Here is an 18,832-nt window from a genome sequence, read left to right as displayed (position 1 = left end):
CCCCCGACCGTTCGCTTTTTTTCATGCCTTTTACGAAGATGTTGTAGGGACCGAATTCTTCAATCTATACAACATTTATAATTAGATTTCGAATAAATCTAGCTTGAAAACTTTACTATTTTTTTTTACTGAGGTAGTTTTTACGACCACTCGCGACCCTCTATGGAAGCTTCGTGACCCCCCAGGAGGTCGCGACCCACAGGTTGAAAAACACTGCTCTACATCAACCTACTGCTTCGTTTCGTTCGTAGTTGACTGCATCAAGCATGTTTTTCGGAGAGGAAAAATAGATAATAGCTGGAAAAAGATGAAAGTGGCTTGAGACTTGTACAATGTACATGTATCTCAAAATAAAAGTTGTTTACCTTTCATTGCATAATAGACTAGACTTAAGTTTCAAACCAAAATACCGAGAAAAAGTCTAGCTCTGCTCATATTTTAAGGGTTCCTTAAACCTAGTTTTAATTTATGTAATTCTACATGGGAAACCCAAGTTGGTAAAATCCACGAATAAAATTCCTCCGCAAGTTTTATCTAACTTTAAATATTTATTGCGGCATACGAGAGGAGGTACGATTCCAAAGATTTATCTTTGCATATTCGTGTTGCAGAAAGTTAACAAGTTCCTGATTTTTTTTGAATGTTTCGCGGATTGGATTTATTAGATTTACTCGTGGTAAATCATCGAAATAAAGTATTTGATTGTAAAACTACTTTGCGAATATCCATAATAATAAATAAGTGCTATCAGTCTCAAATTTTGCATAGGAGTTCCTTTTAGAACGTAGGTGCTCACTAAGACGGGATTTTGCGAAACTCCACCCCTAAGGGGGCGAAACGGGATCTACGCGTACGAAGTAGCGGACTGCCGCTAGTTTATTACCTACAATATTTGAAGTTTTTAAACTATTGTTTTATATGCCATACTTTGAATTTAGTTTGTTTAAACAGGGTGTCACATTAGTAGTAGTAAGTACTGAACCATGTTCCGCAAACTTGTTTGCGATATTTACAACCTGCGTGAAACTCCTTTTTTCATGTTGGATTTAATCCAAATTTTCTTTCACAAAGTTTTAGTCCAGATGCCAACAAACTCAGTTATCCCACGCGCTTGTATATTCGTTATCTCAACCACGTACTAGAGCCCATCCGTCACAGATGTGTGCACTGGGACAGCTGTCCCGGGACGGGATTTGTGACGCCCAATATCTTGTTTGATTTACCTTTGCATGCATGCCTAGTATTCATACTGATAGGCCTTGTTAGACAGTTTAAAATGGGTCCATATTGGCTCACCTAAAGTTATTTACCCGAAATTGTTCTTCCTAACGATTTTAAATCCGAATGATCACTCTTCCTAAAATTTTTCATCCTAAAGTTTTCATTCATACTATTTGTAGTGCTACCGGCGATGTTCATAACACTCATGTTTCCTATCACTGTTTTTTATCATAGCACTTTTATCCCTAAACATTACCATAATATTTTCACTCATACCATAGAATAATAATAAATACTACGTACAGAAGTACGTTCTTCGCGAATGAAACGTAAGGCCACAGTTCTAACCTAAACCAATAATAATGAATAGACCGATTCGTTTCTGGAACTTGACTGAAAAACTGGAGCGGGACACTGGCTTTGCTCGCTCGGCTCGTGCGTTGTGGTCACAGTTCTAACCTAACCTAAACCAATAATTATGAATAGGACCGTTTCGATTCTGGAACTTGACCGAATGACTGGAGCGGGACTCTGGCTTCGCTCGCTCGGCTCGTGCGTTGTGGTCACAGTTCTAACCTAACCTAAACCAATAATTATGAATAGGACCGATTCGTTTCTGGAACTTGACTGAATGACTGGAGCGGGACTCTGGCTTCGCTCGCTCGGCTCGTGCGTTGTGGTCACAGTTCTAACCTAACCTAAACCAATAATTATGAATAGGACCGTTTCGATTCTGGAACTTGACCGAATGACTGGAGCGGGACTCTGGCTTCGCTCGCTCGGCTCGTGCGTTGTGGTCACAGTTCTAACCTAACCTAAACCAATAATTATGAATAGGACCGATTCGTTTCTGGAACTTGACTGAATGACTGGAGCGGGACTCTGGCTTCGCTCGCTCGGCTCGTGCGTGGTGGTCACAGTTCTAACCTAACCTAAACCAATTTATGAATAGGACCGATTCGTTTCTGGAACTTGACTGAATGACTGGGGCGGGACTCTGGCTTCGCTCGCTCGGCTCGTGCGTTGAGGTCACAGTTCTAACCAAACCTAAACCAATAATTATGAATAGGACCGATTCGATTCTGGAACTTGACTGAATGACTGGAGCGGGACTCTGGCTTCGCTCGATCGGCTCGTGCGTTGTGGTCACAGTTCTAACCTAACCTAAACCAATTTATGAATAGGACCGATTCGTTTCTGGAACTTGACTGAATGACTGGAGCGGGATTCTGGCTTCGCTCGCTCGGCTCGTGCGTTGTGGTCACAGTTCTAACCTAACCTAAACCAATAATTATGAATAGGACCGATTCGTTTCTGGAACTTGACTGAATGACTAGAGCGGGACTCAAGTATACGTGCTAATGCCAACAAACTTGAACTTTAATATATCGTCAAAGAAAGAAATCTAAACAAAAAAGATTTGAATTTGAATACTAGTGTAAAATATGGTTATGTTGAGAAAATCTAGGAGAACAAATAAAAGTATAAAATATGTTTATTGCTAATGACATTTTGAAGTTGAATGATTCGGAATTATGAACATTAGAGACAGAGTAGTTAGGAATTGTGATTGTTAGGATGAAAAATTTTAGGAAGAACATTTTCGGACTTCCAATTTTCGGAGTTGAAAATTTAGGTGAACTTTGGCGCACCCGTTTAAAATATAACAAACGCTAAACGTAAGAACTGGCTATCGAAGAAACTTTATTTTAATAGCAAATGACAAAAAGTTAAAACATTCCTGTTATCCCACTATTTTGTCTAGCTAGAGCATTAGAAGAATTGCAGTGAATTTTCGATGGTCCTGCCAATAGTTCTACTTATGGAAAAATTATAAATCATCAGTAAGTATGGAAAGAGAAACTAGATACCCGATAAAGGGACTTACTCGAAGAATAAACTAAAAGGAAAAGAAAGTGAGACCACGTAAGTCTACTTAAATAGGATTTGTAGTCACTATTAATAAGTAAGCCATATGCCATTTACTAGGTACTAATAAATCAGTCTAAGTTTAGTATTCAGCGTTTAAACAACATAAATCTTAGAACATTCATGAAATGTTTGTTATTTCAAAAAACTACTAGTAAAACCTCGCATAATGTATTACTGGCACACTCACAAGAAGCCGTATAAACGCGAACTACTCGTATAAAGCCGAATAATCTCATTATAGACTTGAAACAGCTGAGAAAATATTGGCTCAATTTTCCCGTTGAATTTATTTGAAAATTATAAGCGTGTGAGGTACTGATTGGCACCATTTTTAAGTGTGTGTGTGTATTCATTGAATTTTCGGATAGATCCAGATTATTCTGTAACCTATTTTGATACCGTTTGATAGAGCTTATGAAGCACTTTCAGGATAAGTAACTAGTTTTTTAATATCTTTTATAGTTGAGAAATAATCGAGTGAGATCACTTATCGTTTCCATCCTGTATACTGTACCAATTTAGAGAAATTTAGTTAAAAATCGTTTTTTGAATGAGGTAGGTATTTGGTATTTACGCGTCATAAAGTCTTACTGTGACAGTCTTTCAGATGCCGCGGTCAAAACTTGTCTTGACATAAAAATTAAAATCTCAACGAAAAGAAAACTTAAGTCGCCTAAGTTGCGTTTTTCGTCAGCAGATTTCAATCAACGCCAGATATGTCCTTGTAACAGATTTCGATATTTATGCAAAACGTGATCATAAATCATGTTAAACCTCTCATTTTACATAACGACGTATCCAAAGTTCCAGGCATTTTGATCTGTGATGTTTGAGGAGAGATTACCATACATTATACACAAAATTATACTAGCAAATGCCTCTTAGTCTGGAGAATAGATTAATCTATTTAAAGCCTATTATTTACTAAACACCTTTGATGTGTAAAGATAAATTATATTTGATCAAGTTTAGATAGAACAATCTAGATATTCTTTCGGAAAAGCTGGATATTAGACATAAACAAAATTTGGTGCTAAAATAGCAATAGTGTATCTACTTCTAGGTCGATGGACTGATAATTATGAAGGTTATGGGAAGCGGCTTCACACAATGTTAATATCAAAATGCATGTTGAATGGGAGAGGCTATGTCTATCTGGAATTCTAAAGGCTGACACTGATAGTGATTTAAAACTGAGAGTAACGGGACTCTTAGGCCCAGAACACACGGTGAAACGCAATTGCAACGAAACTGCAACATCTAGTTACTTTTGAGTTGCATCTAAGTTTCTGCCATAGATTCCGTTGAGACCACACATGACGCGACCAGTTTGAAACCGGTTTCAAAACTCAAAATTAACTAGAAGTTGCAGTTTCGTTGCAATTGCGTTTCACCGTGTGTTCTGGGCCTTACACGACATATTTTTGTCCAAGTAGTATTTGACCCAAAACTCACAATAACGCATTTATATATTTTTCAAAAAAGTGTAGTTAGTTTTCAAGTTTATGCTTTTAAAATCATTTTTACCTGTTGCACTTAGTTAATAATGCAACGTAATTTGCATTTTTTGTTCGAAAGCTGTCGTGTTGCTTATTCTAACAGGCACTTATTTATATTGACCTATCGCGTTATTAATGTGATTTTTATACGTCTTGTACTGTACAATAACTATCGAGCTAACGTTAGCCCGTTATTTATTATCTAAACAACAAACCATAAAAGAAAACAAGCCACTGAAAAATTTCACCATTAACTATCGCTTGAAAATAGCATTCTCGCTTCGTCATCTGAAGCACGGAAATTACGAACTCCTTTATATTTCCAACACGTTCTTCGCTGGATACTTTCTTTAGAAACTTCGCTTTTATAAACCTAACGACGCATGTAATTACGGCAAAGAAAAATAAGAATCTTTTTATTTATACACAGACGATAAAGGTGGAAGTTTATTACAGTTTTAGAAATATTATCGTTACTAAAATTTAATATTTTGTCTATACTTAGATCAGTTTAGATTAAAAACTGCCGAGAATATTAAAAACTTTGTTAGGTACTATCGCCAAATATTTGATGTTGCTGTTAAAGTTTATTAAATCAAAGTTCAAAAATAAAAAACCAGCTTAAATTTTCACATTAATTAAAATTACTTTTTAACTTTGATCTTGCAAAGCAATGGGCTTTGGGACTTGATAATAAAGCAATATTTCTCTTTCTAGAAATTACGTCCAATTTGATAACCGGTGCTTTTTGTATGGAGTTCAAAAGATTTTTGACGTTTGGCAAAGTTAAAGTAAGATGGTAAGACTCAGCCTGAAAAAAAACAGTTGGTATATCCATTGTCAGGAGCCTAAAGAGTAAACTTTGCTCGGGCTGAAAACAGATACAGTGTGTGTAAAACATCAGTTGTTAATATTAATTTCAATACGCCTAATATTATTATAGTCTTAATATAAACCGATGTAAGATGCGAATTGAGATTCTGGATTACGACACGGCGTTATCCCAAATTATGTAACGCGAATCCTTCCATTTCATCACGGAGCCTTCAACGTGTCTTAGCAAGAGACATTTAATGCCTACATTCTCTAAACACCCTGTATTACGCGTATATTGTTGATTATTTTAATCCATACGCAGATGAGCCATATCCGAAGTTTGGTGCGAAAATTTGAAGGATATTGCCACCCAGTGATTTGGTTCAATAATAAAAAAAATATTGTCATAAAAACTTTTGTCAATTTTTATTTAGATTTTGCGTTTCATAATTTAATAAATTGCATAACGGGCTACCTTTTCTTATTTATTTTTTACTACATTTTGACGTTCATAAGTGCCACTTGTGGTCTAAACTGAATAAATATTTTTGATTTTGCAAATACAGGTAAGCGCGTATTGCGCTTATACCTGTGTTTATCTTTGTCAATAATTGTTTTATTTTTGTAGCGTACTCAAAAAGCGTAAGGCCCGTTTTCGGAGACAAAAATCGCAATTCACTTACTACCTACCTCTTTAAAGTTAAAACAAGTGAAATAATGTTATACGAGTTATAGCGGTATTATGATTACAATGGCAATCTCTGAAGTGCATTTACATGCATTCAACCTTGCACTTGGAAAAAGCTGAATAGCAGCGCTACAACATGTCACTTCACTCAGCGTTTCAACTTACTACTGCTGTCAAAGTTGCAACAATTCAAAATGTATTTTCTTACCGAAAAGCGTCTATTCCGAAACATGTTTAGTTAAGTTCAGCTCTTCTTCCCATCTCTTTTTTTCTTATACACGAATGAGAGAGAAAAATAGAGCCAGTATTCAAACTTATTGGAGAATATAACCCCACAATCAGACTATGTGGTTAAGGTAAATTCCCTCCGACATGGCTTCTGCCGACATAGATAACAGATTGTGGAAAATTTGTATCGTAATACGTACATGTTGTACGGCGTACGCAAATAACGCACTGTTTTATGCGTGTACAGTCAACAGCAGAATATGTTGCGGAAAAGTTTAATAAAACCAATTTCAAGGCGAGAGTGAATAGGCAAGTGCCTATTCACTCTCGCCTCTCGCCTCTCATGTAAGTACATGGCAGATATGTAACATCTTTGACTCCATCTCACGATTGCGGTCAAATACCTGCCTTATTACGCATAAAAAATGCATTAATAATGAATAAGGTACGAGTAGGTCGGACTATGTGTATTCGAATTTTGGTATCTTCCTTAGCTTTTTCGTAAGCCTCATTGTGGTAATTTTGCGAGCGACGGAGAGCAACGTAATATACATGTCTATGCAAAGAATGTGATGAAGTCTAAATAGGACGTTCGTTCGTTTCAGCCAAATGACGTCCACTGCTGGACAAAGGCCTCCTCCAAGGTTTTCCACAATGCACGGTCCTGCGCTGCCCGCATCCAGGCTCTTCCCGCGACCTTTACGAACGTACCACGTACGAAATAGGACGTACTGGGACGCACCTACCTACATTGACTAAAATAATAAGTACTTGGCTTTATTTAGTTTTCGATATGATATGCTAAATAAGTCAAATCTAAACTGCAAATTTAAAAAAAATATTATTTTAAAATGTGATGTTCATTGTCTCAAAAATGCAAGGTCCTTCTAGAAATCAGGATCTTAGATCTTCTACCAGAGGCTCTACAATAACCTAGACTTCTTTAGTACTTCTGAAAAACTAGTACCTTTGGGTAGGTAAGTACTCATAATTTTTAAGCGTAGTGTAATGTCCAAGGATATTTATTATTTTATTATTTAGTAGCTTTCCGCCCGCGGCTTCGCCCGCGTAGAATTTTTTCTGTCACAGAAAAACTTTATTGCGCGCGTCCCTGTTTCAAAAACCGGGATAAAAACTATCCTTTGTCCTTTCCCGGGACTCAAACTATCTCTAAAATCGGTTCAGTGGTTTAGGCATGAAAGCGAGACAGACAGACAGACAGACAGAGTTACTTTCGCATTTATAATATTAGTATAGATTTAACAAATTTATGATGCTAACTGTACCAGGGTAGGCGGAATGAAGACAGAGTACGGTATAATGCTTCAATGCGGCACGGTTTAGTATGGCGTTCGCAGTGTTAACACTGGAAAGGACAATGTTCGTTCTCCATACATTGTTCGCCTAAAGAACCAACAATTTTGACATATTACTACCCGAAAGCGAAATAATACGATTCTGTGTGTAAGAACAATGATTCCTGATGGACACTTGCCATAAAATTAATGATTAAGAATATTAAATCACAGCGATTTTATAATAGGTATGTCGTTTATGACAACATGGCGTCTAATGTATTGTGTGAATGTATGAACACCGATTCGCGAAAAATGTTTTGTATTGTCGTCACGCCGAGTCGCAGCCAAATAGTATAAAATAATAGAACAAGTTTTAGAAATACAACTCGGCATTCCACTTTTACAATATGCCCACATATTGCACGTAAATAAACAACATGAATCGTAGGTTGTTTCCACCCTTGTCATCTGACACATGAAATAAACTCCTATTGTATTATAGATATCGAAGCCGAATCGTATATAATAATAGAATGGGTTTTGGAGATCACTCGGGGTTCCACTTTTATAAAATACCTACATATTACATAAAAATACCACGAATCATGAGTTTTCTTTTCACCATTTACATCTGACACGAGATAACAAACTCCTATCTCCATGACTACCATCGTAGTCTATGCCAAAGACTACAATATTTTAAGCAAGAAGTTTCAAACCTTAGCGGCTACGGTAACCCCTGGGCCACATACATCATGATAACATTCGGTCGACACCGGAACGAAGTCTTGCGATTATGCAAAAAAGCATCGTATTCTAGTGCGGCTATATCACGTTCAACCGGGGTTTTAATTCGACTAAAGTCCTGACTAAAGACTGGAAGAAAATACGCCGCATTGTATGAGCACTTCGTGTTCGTTAAAGCGGCTTCAGATCTAGAGCCCACATAGTTTTCTTTCCAATAATATCCGCAAGTAGCGCTGCATGATCTTTACAACAAAAACGGCAATAGTTATTAAGGTGCCAAAATTATATGATTACTTTGGCACGGTATTATACACGTGCGAAGATTTGTCATTTTCATTCATTTCTTCATCATCATCATCATTTCAGCCACAGGACGTCCACTACTGAACATAGGCCTCCCCCAATGACTTCCACATCGCACGGTTGGTAGCGGCCTGCATCCAGCGCCTTCCCGCTACCTTTATCAGGTCGTCGGTCCACCTTGTGGTGGGTTGACATTGCAGAATATGACTTTTGATAGGTTCATCATAGAATTCGGCGGGGATATCCTCACGGAGGAAGTTCGTAAAAGGGCGGAACAAGATCTTATAATAATGCAAGGCCGAAGCTGTTACGCGCGTGCTCCTACGTGTAATCCGGCGAGTATGCAATAAATAGTAATGTCTGGTAAATAGTGGTAATACGTATCGTTCGTTCGTTCGTTTCAGCCGAAAAGACGTCCACTGCTGGACAAAGGCCTCCCCCAAGGATTTCCACGAAGACCGATCCTGCACCGCTCGCATACAGGCACCTCCCGCGACCTTCACCAGATCGTCGGTCCACCTAGTGGGAGGCCTGCCCACGCTACGTCTTTCGGCTCGTGGTCGCCACTCAAGAACTTTCCTGCCCCAGCGGCCATCAGCTCTACGAGCTATGTGCCCCGCCCAGTCTATGTCTGTATGCGCTACGATTACAGGGTATCATTTTGCATAGTCGCAAGTTCACTCCGCTGCTGTCAAATCAATGTCGCATAATGTTATCGCAATGTGTGTGGCCCTTGGCCAAATCACAGAAGCCTATGCGAAGAAAGAGCACTTGAATGACAATAAAAATCAGGGTTACCATTTTATAAGATTTCCTCACTATTGAGGGTAACAAAGTAACATTAATAATCTAGCCATTAATTACATTTATTACCTATACGAGAAAGTAAAGCAACATGCGGTTTTATTTTAATTTGTAAAATATTAAACCCCTCATATTTGTAACAGTTTGTTCCAAGTTTAGTTTTACTGTTTTGTTAACAGTATTGCTGTATCAGCTGTCACTGTGAAGCTTTGGGAAAATAAATAAATAGAAAAAATATTAACATAAATATTTATTTAAGTTTTTATGTTCATTATCATAATATGCCAATTTAAGTTACACTGTGTGACAGTCTTTGACACTAAACAAACTCTTCAGCTTAATAATACCTACCTACAGGGCGTTTTTATAGTTACTCTTGCTGATGAAACAAGAAGGGTTGATTCTACTACTGAAATACAACTACTTTTCTTACAGGACCAATATCAAATTCTCAAAAAAATTCACATCCTCGTGATGGTGATAATTTCTATGGAGAGGTTTTTTTTATATTCGGTCTCTTGGGATAAGTTATTCCATTTGAGCAGTAGAATTAATCCTTTTTATTCGATCACATATAAAAACAACACAAGTGTTTAGGAAAACTTCTTCTTTGGTATGGTATCACTACGGAGTTATAATGTCGGCAACTCTGTATCACTGACTTGTAACTTTCAAACAGCATGAATAATAAGGGCACCACATTGGTTTTCTTTCTGAAAAAAGGCTTTCAGTTTTAGTACTAACCCTTTAGCACTATTTCATTGAAATAAAAATACAATAAACGCACAGAAGACTGAAATTGAGTCAACTGACGTGACATTTATAATTTGTTGACATTATGACAGTTTGACAAGACTAGGGATTGAAAAAGTTTTAATTGAAAAAGTAAAATGACAATTTATTAAAACGATTCACATGGATATAATCGATTAAAAATATTTATAAAATGTTCTGATACTTGCCTGTAGCGATTATCCAATCCTGGTTTCTACTGAAAAACTACCTCGTGGCAAGATTTTAATAAAATAATAAAATCTTTATCTTCTCTTTCACAATCTATAAAAGTTCATTTGGTCTATTATTATACATGTGCTATGAATGAGGGTTTTCGCGATTGAAAAATCCGCGAGATGGCAATACGTAGACGCGAGGTCCAAATGCTGCATGATTGGTGGATATCTGTCAATGTCATGTCAAAAATAACCAATCATGCAGCATTTGGACCTCACGTCTACGTATTGCCATCTGGCGGATTTTTCAATCGCGAAAACCCTCATTGGCATAGATTATGAGAGACTGGCAACTATACTAGGTTGATATCAGGTGATCCGTCTGCTCATTTGCCTCCTGTCACATAAAAAAAATATATATATGTTTCTCACACTTCAACTGGCATTGGATTCAACATCGGATTCTGACACTTTTACAGTTATGATACCATGAATATCAGTTTATGGTCCTAATTATTTTTATTTTATTTACGACCTTCGACCAGTTGGACACTTTAGATATCTTCTTGTAATAGTGTCAAACTGTCAATATCTTTTTAGCTTTTAACGCAAATCTAGTCTTCAAAGCAGTTTAATCGATTTATTTTATTTTCAAAATCGATATTTTATTGTCTATGATGGCCGCAGGAACATCACTATACATGGACTCCCAGCAATAAAGTACGGTAATGCCTCGTACAGATTTTATCGGCAAAAATTATGGAACTTGATAGGTTTTAGACCATGCCACGCACCAAAACGTCCGGAAGTTGTAATAGTATTATAGAATAAACGTTAAAAGACTTATTTATTTAATTTTTCAATGCTTAAGTGTCCATTAGAATGAAAGGGTGCTTAATGTATTAAAAAAAATAGAAAATAATTATGATGGGTTAATGTTTTTGGGCGGTTTTTTAGGCGGTTTCTGACAATGTCCTTTAATAACGGCATGGAACACATACTAGATTTTAAGCACGTAAAAGATAAAATAATCGTAAACCTATTTTTGTTAGAGTTGAGAAAAGAAAAAATATTTTCTTAACTAAATAATTTTTCCCACTAAATAATTTCTGTTCTCTGCAAGTCTTTACCATTATTGTTTTCTATTGATATCCATTTCAATGTCAGACCATTTGTACCTACCTACAATATAGGATAATATTTATTTAAATTTTGGTTACGAAATTGCTGGTACGAAACACCCTGGTCCCTGATGGACTGAAAAGGTGATATTATGGTAACATGCGTACAGCAATGTATCGCCCTGAAGTGAATATAATATGACTTGACACCTGCTGAAATTTTATTTTATTACACTCGTATTACCACGCAATAGGTTCTTTACTGTGGTAATGAAATCTTCACTTAAATAGAAAAGCCTTTAGGCGATCGATGACTAAAGCATAAACGTTTAGAAATATTCAACGAAACTTAGAATTTCAAATTACTTTCACCTCATAACTAGGCTTTCGTCATTCGAGTCAGTGAGCTGTAAAGTATTTCCACGAAGCGCTTTAAGCATTTGAGTTTTCAAGGAAAAGATAATAGATATGATAATCCGGTTTTCGAGAATTCAAAATTTCAAAGTCGGAAAATTCAACTCACATACAAATGTTTGACCACGTTTAAAGTTTAGAAAATAAAATTAATGATTTCATTTGAATGTTTAATTCTACGTGTTTATTACAAAAAGATTCCCGACTTAATTTTGATGATTATGATGATGATGTACCTTATTGATCGACTCTATTTCATTTATTTTAATGGCAATATAGACTTGGTCAGCTTAGTTTCAGCCTCAAATATGTACCTACTTTAAAACTATAAACTTAAATGCTTCTAAGGCATGAAGAATAGAAAGTAATTAAACCTAAACCTACCTACCTATCCTATTAACCGGGGAAAAACTCGTGAACCAAATGCATCCCTAGTGGAGTCTACGTCAAAACACGTACTTTAAAAATTAAAGTCCAACCGTATATAATTTCAAACCACATAAATCCGACTTCATTACTCCGCATTTAACGGTAAATTTTTTTGCAGACGTCAACAACGCTCATCCTGCTGCTCCACTTATCTCTGCACACGGTTGATGAAGGGCACGCCGTGAATCCGAGTGAGTATTAACTGTTTTATCTAAGTGACGTCAGTAAAAAGACCGTTAGGGTCTGTGCACACTGCTGACGTCAGCAAAATCTAAATATATAAAAGGAGAAACTGACTGACTGACTGACATATCAACGCACAGCCTAAACGGCTAAACGTAGGCACTTGAAGTTTGGAAGGGACGTAGCTTAGGTACCGTAGAGGTGCACTAAAAAAGGAATTCCCGAAATTATCACGGGAACGGGAATTAGCGGGAAAATCCTTTTGTATGAAAAATCTAAACTGCTTAAGTTAGACGCTTGAAATTTGGCATGCAGGTACCTTAGTAAACTTAAAGCTTAGTTACAACAGGATATTGCAAAATGCCTACGGAAACGGGAGTTAGCGGGAAAAAACATTTGTATGAAAAAATCTTACCGCATAAGATAGATGAAGGGGGTAAAACGGGATCCACGCGTACGAAGTCGCGGGCGGCTGCTAGAGTAATATGAACTTTGAACATAGGCACTATTCATTACATACTAAAACCTAATTACAGTGCTAGGCTCACTGTAACTTTAGTATTCACGCAGACCACCGATTGTTTGTCGGCAGATAGTCTGGCTGTTAATCAGTATGGGCATGTATGTAAGTGCGCACATTACACCGACTTGATATCGGCCGATATTTCATACTAATTAGAATCGGGTCCAACTATCGGCCAACTAAAAGTTGGTGGTCTGCGCCTAGGCTAAGTAGTAACTAGGTAAATGAACGCACATCAAACACTTGTGGCATCTAAAATAGGTGATATTTAATGTTTCGCGCAATGAATGGCCATAAATTATTTCGGGTTCAATTGGTTAAAAGTCTGTTCCCAGTCATCTGCAGGTTACTTGTTCAAATTCCTGCCCTACAAATATTTTAATAACATACTCTAAGCAATTTTGCTTTCCGTAATACAAAATTTTAATTTCTTTCTTGAAAAACTTGACAATCGGCGAAGCGGAAAATTTCCATTCGCTCTCAACTTCTCATTGGAACTAAATTCATATTTTTTGGCTTGCATTGTGCTGTAAATCGCCATCGAAGTTGTAAATGTGAACACACTCTTATGAAATCTGACAAGTTTAGTCTGACATTAATTTTGGCTTGAAAAACGGCCCAAGTTTCAACTAGCGACTTTTTCAATTTGATTACTTTGAATGAAACGAGTTTCGTTATGACATTTACAAACCATGTTTCGTTTAGATATAAATATTTAAAACAATATTTTTGCACTTGTTTATGTTTGTTTATTTATTTCTTGCTCTGTAGTTTTGTCAGTGTATATTATTTTGGTCTGTATTTTTTCGCGCGTTTTGTAAATTGAAATTTTATTTTCATCTCTATTCATTTGGCAAAATTCTTATAAAATATTTTGTTTCGAATATTTATGAATAAAAGTTATTTCAGTGTCTAAAACTGAAAGAAATAAAATAATGTTAATGTTATTTATTTTGTTCTTGCTAATACATTACACATTTTGAAACGTTTCTTCGGAGTTCATGATTGTTTCATGTTACAAAAATAATGACTTAGGGTTGCCATTTCACTGTCGTAATTAGACGTTTCGCTCCAGATTCCTTAATTTTGCTTTTGTGGTGTATTAATTCGTGATACTCGTGTATTTGATATATCAAAAACAATGAATCCATGAATTCAAAACGTTGTCTTCTTATGTAATTTGATTTAGTAAAGGTTCTTGAGTTTCTAGTGTTTTTTCATTTACTTTTTAATTTTAACATAGGTTGTCAAAACAATTTATTCAAACTTTTATAAACTTAGGATACTTTTTTATGATTCAAAGCACAATGTTCTATAAAGTTGGTGTAATTCTTTTTTGACACTAACATTTTCAAGTTACCTTAATAAAGATAAAACTTCTTACTCAGTATTTCAGGATTTATTCAAATAACGAAAAGTGATTGAGATCGTAATTTTCAATATAAATTTACGTATAAATAACTTACCTATCTTTCACTCGCAGGGTTGCTTTAATAAAATTTATTTGAACCGGGGACGGTTACTTTCCATTTCGTCGAAAAATGGCGTCTAGAGATTAGATGGATGCAGGAGCTTAGGTAAAATTTCTACCTAGCTAGATCCAGACGGGTGGAATGACCTAATGAATGAATATGTTACGGTCAAAGTGATAAATGTGAAAATTATGAATAATCGCCGGTTATTATGAATAATTACCGCATGATTTGGTAAATGTGATTAATATGAGGTCTATTATGTGTTTACAAAACTAAATAGGCGGCTTAGGGGTGGCCCAAGGACCACCCCCGCCGCACCTTAACCTATTTTTCACTTTAAATCAAAACATTATTTTATAGGCATCATGGAAAAGTAATATTATGCAAGAAACATTCCAAACTCATTATGCCAAATTATATTAATGATATCAAAACGTTCAAAAGTTTGGCTGTACACAAGATGTTGTTCTCTTTTATGAAATTTGTTAGTACTAAGGTTGATTTATTGAATAATCACTGTTAAATGTGATTAATTTATCACTTTTACCGCGACTGTCGGTAATTATTCATAATAAACGGTTATTATTCATAATAACCGGTTATTATTAATAATTTTCAATTCATCACATTAACCGTAACAAATACATTACAAGATAAATTCTCTTTTCACGGAGATAAGCTATGCCTCCCTCGGAGTGTGTGTTGATTACTTTAACAATCTTATTTATTCTGTATAATTCACACGTTTTAAAGAATGTTTTAGAAGATCTAGCAATTAAGATAAGGTGCCCTACCTGTGCCTGTGATTAGGTGTTTTCTTTCACGAATGTCGCTGATCCAGAAAAGAAAAAACGTACAACAAATCGTCACACATAATTTTAGCACATAGATTTTTTAGCATTAACAAATCGAATTGCCAAAGATAGGAATCGAACCCACCTTTCCCTTCCCTTCGTTTGCTAGCAAAGTAATAAAATTTTTCAAGTTAGTAAAAATTTATTTATTTATTTTATTTATTTATACTTCAGCACACAAAGTAACAAATGCACTGTGGCGGACTTAATGCCGGATGGCATTCTCTGCCAGTCAACCACGTCACCATTTAATATTTACTTCTAAAGTCATTGTGACCATAATGCATAATTAATTCAGTTGCAGTATTTTTCTAGTCTTGGGGCTCCCCCAAAGATCGCTAAAAAGCACGGTCTCCCGTTTTTTAAGGTCGTTAGTTCAAGCGAAACACGTCAGCGAATATGTTTTATGTTCATCAACAACATGTGCAGCACAAAAGTAACGTACATCTTCGGTGAACCCAGCTGTTAACATGCTCTCTTTGAAGTTTGGAGCAAAATTGTTGCGCACAGATGGTTCGCAAAAACTTCTGATATAAGTAAATGTACTGTAACTTTACGCTTGTAACTGTGTGCTTTAGCGACACCTTATTGGTTATACAATTCACAATTACATGGACTTGAACCTGCAACTCCGCTATACTCCGCTTAACTCAGTCAGGGCCTGAGGTAGGTATGGGCGCGGCATGGAAGGGGTGGCATTTGCATATTATGACATGACAGAGCATACCAATCGAAGCACATTTAAAGTCTCTTTGACGTTGACGTCAACAAAAACACCTTCATACATGACAGATCATATCAATCGAAGCACATTTAAAGTCTCTTTGACGTTGACGTCAACAAAAACACCTTCATACATGACAGATCATTTCAATCGAAGCACATTTAAAGTCTCTTTGACATTGACGTCAACAAAAACACCTTCATACATGACAGATCATACCAATCGAAGCACATTTAAAGTCTCTTTGACGTTGACGTCAACAAAAACACCTTCATACATGACAGATCATACCAATCGAAGCACATTTAAAGTCTCTTTGACGTTGACGTCAACAAAAACACCTTGCCGCTCCCATACGTGAGGCATTGACTGAATTATGCGCTATACTATACTGTCCTGCCATTTGGTCTAAGTCTGCATCTTCTAAATATACATATACAACTCGAACTCAATGGTGACTGACTGACATAGTGATCTATCAACGCACAGCCCAAACCACTGGACGGATCGGGCTGAAATTTGGCATGCAGTTAGATGTTATGACGTAGGCATCCGGTAAGAAAGGATTTTACGAAACTCCACCCCTAAGGGGGTAAAACGGGATCGACGCGTACGAAGTCGCGGGCGGCCGGTAGTTTGAGAATAAACTAGGTAAGTAGGTAAGTATTAATATAAATGGCTTATCTAATTTAAGATCTTCGTTTCTATGTACAAAAATTACCATTAACGTCTCAAAATTGTAGCCAAAGGTTTTAGCTTGTATTTAGCCGACTTTCAATTTGACCAGACAAATATCCCCGCTTTTTCATCTGACCAGGATATTAGGTAGTTGTCGTGGCTTACTTGAATATTCATTTGGACGAGACAGCCTCGTAATGTCCGACACTTCTTCTTGGAACGGTTCATTTGCTACTTCGTTTTCATTTCGGTGTCTGGGTGAATCCCCGGGATAGATGGGGTTGCTAAAGTATAGTCACTTTGTTGGGTTAGACTTGTGATTTGTTTTTTATTCAGTATTATAGTAATAAGTGGTAGAATAAATACGTTACAAGTACCTGCCCTAATGCCCTAAGGAAGACTCTGAACGCAGGCCGCAACTAATCGATCAACATGGAAATCATTGGGGGAGGCCTATGTTCAGCAGTGGACGTCCTATGGCTGAAATGATGATGATGATGAAGTACCTGCCCTATGTTGCGATGATGGAAAATAGTATTAGTACAAGTTTCGTATAACATTTCAATCTAAATAGATTTTATACATTCATAGTTAGTGAGGAATTTAATCAAATGTGCCTCGGACTTCAGGTAACCTAGAAATGTGCACTAGCTTTCGACGAATGGGAATATTATGAAATTCTGCCCAGGCAAAACCATATTTGTCAGTTATTCTAAAGAATTTCTTGATTAGTTAGTTGTTATTTTGCACCTATCATATTCTACTTTACATAATATCCCAGATGGTCTCAGGTCTAACTTACGTATTAACACGTTTACATCTAGGGATCGTATTGATAACTCAATAATCATCAAAGGTCTTTGCACGTAACAGTATAATTGAATAGACGTCCAGACTAATTTAAGTTCTTGCCAAAATGTGCTAACGCATTAGTTACAAAAGGTATACATTACTTATTAGTGAAAATGTTTGCGTGCGCTGCAGAATAAATTTCCACAAAATCAATAGCCAACAATGAAAAATGCCATTTAAAGGTTGGCGTATCATACATATGTGCCTCTTTAGTGTCTGTATGATTTTACGACTTCAGTGTGAACGGTTTCACACAAGTTCAACGCTATTATACATACGGCAAACAGTAACCTAAAATAAAAAACTCAATAAAAACTCAATAAAACTCATTTATTTCTGTAAATAGGCTTAAAAAAGCACTTTTACACTTTTACACACTAAAGTTCAAATAAAGTTCAAAGAACATTTATAAAGTTCTGAAGCCAAAATTGTAGAATATTTCTGCAAATCCTGTCACATTAAATTTGTACTTAATCACCTGTGTCATGCATGACGAACATTTTGCCACAGGCTAGGCACACCTTGTTAAAGGTCAATATTGAATCCTACCTGCTGGAGTAAACAAATAACATGAACTATAAATCAGTACATTGCCCTAAGACTACGCCGTAACTCAGCAGATACACGCCAATTACCCTCTTGCATCTTGTACAAACTTGGTCCTGTCCTGGTTCCTAGCACTACCACTGAATTTATTAGGCATTGGCGAGATAGAGGTGAATATTTGACAATAGACTGGCCGCTCTTTTGAATGTAAAACTTCTTTATTTCAGAAATGCTGTTTTTAACCGCCTCTGTGGTCTAGTGGTAAGACCACCTGCTTCAGACGCAGAGGTTCCGGGTTCGATTCCCAGTGGGGGCAGATTTTTCTGTTCAGTTTGGTTGGTGGTAGGGCTTGTTATAAGTCCGCCTGGCTAGCTACCACCATCTTACCTAAGTCTGTCGCCATAACAACAATGTCAACAGCATTGTTGTGTTCCGGCAGTTAGAGGTAAGATAGCCAGTTCCTCCGTGGTTGAGGATTCCGGGTGAAGCTCGCTTCCACCTTCGGCCTGATCGTCACTGAGTGAGATACAGGCCAAGAGCTTCCTCG

General features: G+C 36.6%; 1 protein-coding gene across 1 annotated transcript in view; it reads left to right on the top strand.

The window, feature by feature from the left end:
* The window catches only part of LOC135076824 (suppressor of lurcher protein 1-like), a 110,831-nt gene that overhangs the window by 27,086 nt on the left and 64,913 nt on the right, over window positions 1–18,832 (top strand). Inside the window, exon 3 of the mRNA XM_063971291.1 lies at window positions 12,569–12,641. Coding sequence (XP_063827361.1) covers window positions 12,569–12,641 — 73 coding nt within the window. The remainder of the gene's footprint in view (window positions 1–12,568; window positions 12,642–18,832) is intronic.

This window comes from Ostrinia nubilalis, chromosome 12 (assembly GCF_963855985.1).
Source record: "Ostrinia nubilalis chromosome 12, ilOstNubi1.1, whole genome shotgun sequence".
NCBI classification, from domain to species: Eukaryota; Metazoa; Arthropoda; class Insecta; order Lepidoptera; family Crambidae; genus Ostrinia; species Ostrinia nubilalis.
Note: the sequence above shows the minus strand (reverse complement) of the source record. Positions and strands in the feature narration are given on the sequence as shown.